This window comes from Apis dorsata, unplaced genomic scaffold, assembly GCF_000469605.1.
Source record: "Apis dorsata unplaced genomic scaffold, Apis dorsata 1.3 scaffold_581, whole genome shotgun sequence".
Taxonomy (NCBI): domain Eukaryota; kingdom Metazoa; phylum Arthropoda; class Insecta; order Hymenoptera; family Apidae; genus Apis; species Apis dorsata.
In genome coordinates, this window is record NW_006263790.1 from 72,343 (window position 1) to 74,537 (window position 2,195).

The window sequence follows — 2,195 nt, forward strand, 5'->3', positions numbered from 1 at the left end:
CCTATATAATATTATCTCTTCATTTGCAAAGTGTATGCTTACAACAATTGTCGGGCTCATAGAACTCAAAGGTCTTTTTCCAGGCTTAATAAAATTTGCTGGCGAAGGTGGTACACCGAATGCATTAGTTATATTTGGGGAGCTAAAATCATCCATTTCATCATTAAATATTATGCCAGTCGATTCTGAACGTATCATTGCTCCAAAACTGTCAAATTAATAATTAAAATTAGAAGATATATATATATTTTTTTTGTTTATATAAATATACGCGTTTTCAAAATTGATATTTATTTGAAAAATCGAAATCGAAATTGTTAATACACTTGATTTATCGTTGATGTAACAGATACAGCAGATCCATCGGGAGCCAAAACGGAGATGTGAGACGTTCCTGAATCGTCTGGTGGAACAGTAATAGCACCATAATAAGTCGGATCGTTACTTGTCTCGTTTATTTTAATTTTCTTTCGAATCATATTTGCATAATCGACAGATGTCAAATTATTAAGTACTTGGGCTGGAAAAAAAATTATCAATTATTATAATTTATCATTAATCAAACGAGAAATATTTTTTTAATAAAAGAAAATTAGATAAGAATTAAGAATGAACCTTAATAATATAATAAATATAATAAATATAATAAATATATTAGCTGCGATAAGTATTATCGTATCATCATTAATTCTATTCTTGTTTGTTTCTATGAACTGATTCTAAATTTTTTTTATCGTATACTCTTATCTAAAGTAATTTAAATTGATGTTCAAATGATTTGTTACATAACTAATAAAAATTGTGTTTTATTTGTATGTGTACTTATCACATGTAACAATGACTATGCAGTGATAACATAAATTGCCGACTCACTGATATCAATGAAATCAGGATCAGCTAATTTCGTTCTTTTAGCATAAGCCCATTTAAACGTCTCGATTATATTTTGCCATGTAATTCGATTATCCTGATTTGGAATTATACCGTAGAGAACATTCATAATAAAAGTTAGCAGCGCTCCTGAACTAGGTGGCGGTGCGGTATAGATGGTTAAATTCCCGATTGTTGATTTAATCGGTTTCCTCCATTTTACTCTATAACACGACACTCGTATATATACACGTACGTATACGTATTTCGATTTGAATCGCTTTTAGGAGGTTTATAAAAAATTCATGCATACTTATAATTTACGAAATCCTCCCTCTTTATGATACCTTTGAAAGCACTGATCTCTTTGACTAAATTATCAGTCATATTGCCATTGTAAAATATATCGGGTCCATTAACCGCGATCAATTTTAACGTTTCTGCCAAACGTGGTCTTTTTATTCTATCGCCTACCTGAAACAAACGAAATTCTATATAGTCCTCTATCGAGATCGTGAAATATAGGAGAGAGAGAGAAAAAACATAAACATCCACCTTCCATAACGAATTGGTAGTAGGATTTATAAGGATTTCGGCCAACGATTTTTCCGCTCTTATCGAAGATTCTTTACTGGTCAAATATGATTCCAAATATTTAGTCACGATAGATCCAGTGGCGCACAGAGAAATAATCGGCTGGAATAGGTCGAACCATTTCAATTTTCCATATTTTTTATGAGCTTCCCAATACCCAAGAAGTTCGCCCGGTACTGCAACGGCTAAACCGCCTTGGTAGGGGCGTACCGTAGGATATTAATATTGGCGTTAACACGTGGGTACACATGTGTGATAATGATAAAAAAAAAATGTTAACATTTTACCAAACATCGCTAATTGAGGATCTCCCTGAAACATGTTTTCATTTGCATCAAGTGGAGCGATCTCCCTTGCATCCAAATAATCGGCAGTTTTGTTAGATGCATCCCAAATGGTCATTAAAAATCCACCGCCCAATCCCATACTTTGATCCAATTCAAACGAAACGCGTGGAACAACGATTGGAGAAATATTAGAAAATTAAAATATATGGGATACGCATGCGCGAGATGGATAAACAAAAATTTTTAATTTTACCTATGTAAAGATGCAACTCCCTCGCATAAGAGGGCAGCAATAGCCGCATCGACTGCCGATCCACCTTTATTTAACATGCCTACACCTATCTCAGCGCATTCTTGACCATGTGTGGACACTGCAGCCTTTTCAAAAGCAAACCGACATCGCCGTAAAAAAAAAAAAAAAAAAAAAAAAAAAAAAAAAAAAAA

At 33.3% G+C, this 2,195-nt stretch overlaps 1 protein-coding gene across 3 annotated transcripts in view; it reads right to left on the reverse strand.

Annotated features, from left to right (window-relative positions):
* LOC102681962 (glutathione hydrolase 1 proenzyme-like) overlaps positions 1-2,195 on the reverse strand; it is a 5,192-nt gene that overhangs the window by 1,185 nt on the left and 1,812 nt on the right. For all 3 annotated transcript variants that reach the window (XR_422555.2, XM_006621104.2, XM_006621105.2), the window contains exons 3-9: positions 2,005-2,129; positions 1,752-1,891; positions 1,426-1,658; positions 1,184-1,344; positions 874-1,094; positions 325-520; positions 43-208 (exon numbers count right to left, since the gene is read on the reverse strand). Coding sequence is in view for 2 of the 3 variants with exons in the window: in XM_006621104.2 (XP_006621167.1) it covers positions 43-208; positions 325-520; positions 874-1,094; positions 1,184-1,344; positions 1,426-1,658; positions 1,752-1,891; positions 2,005-2,129 (1,242 nt within the window). In the remaining variant the exon portion in view is untranslated. The remainder of the gene's footprint in view (positions 1-42; positions 209-324; positions 521-873; positions 1,095-1,183; positions 1,345-1,425; positions 1,659-1,751; positions 1,892-2,004; positions 2,130-2,195) is intronic.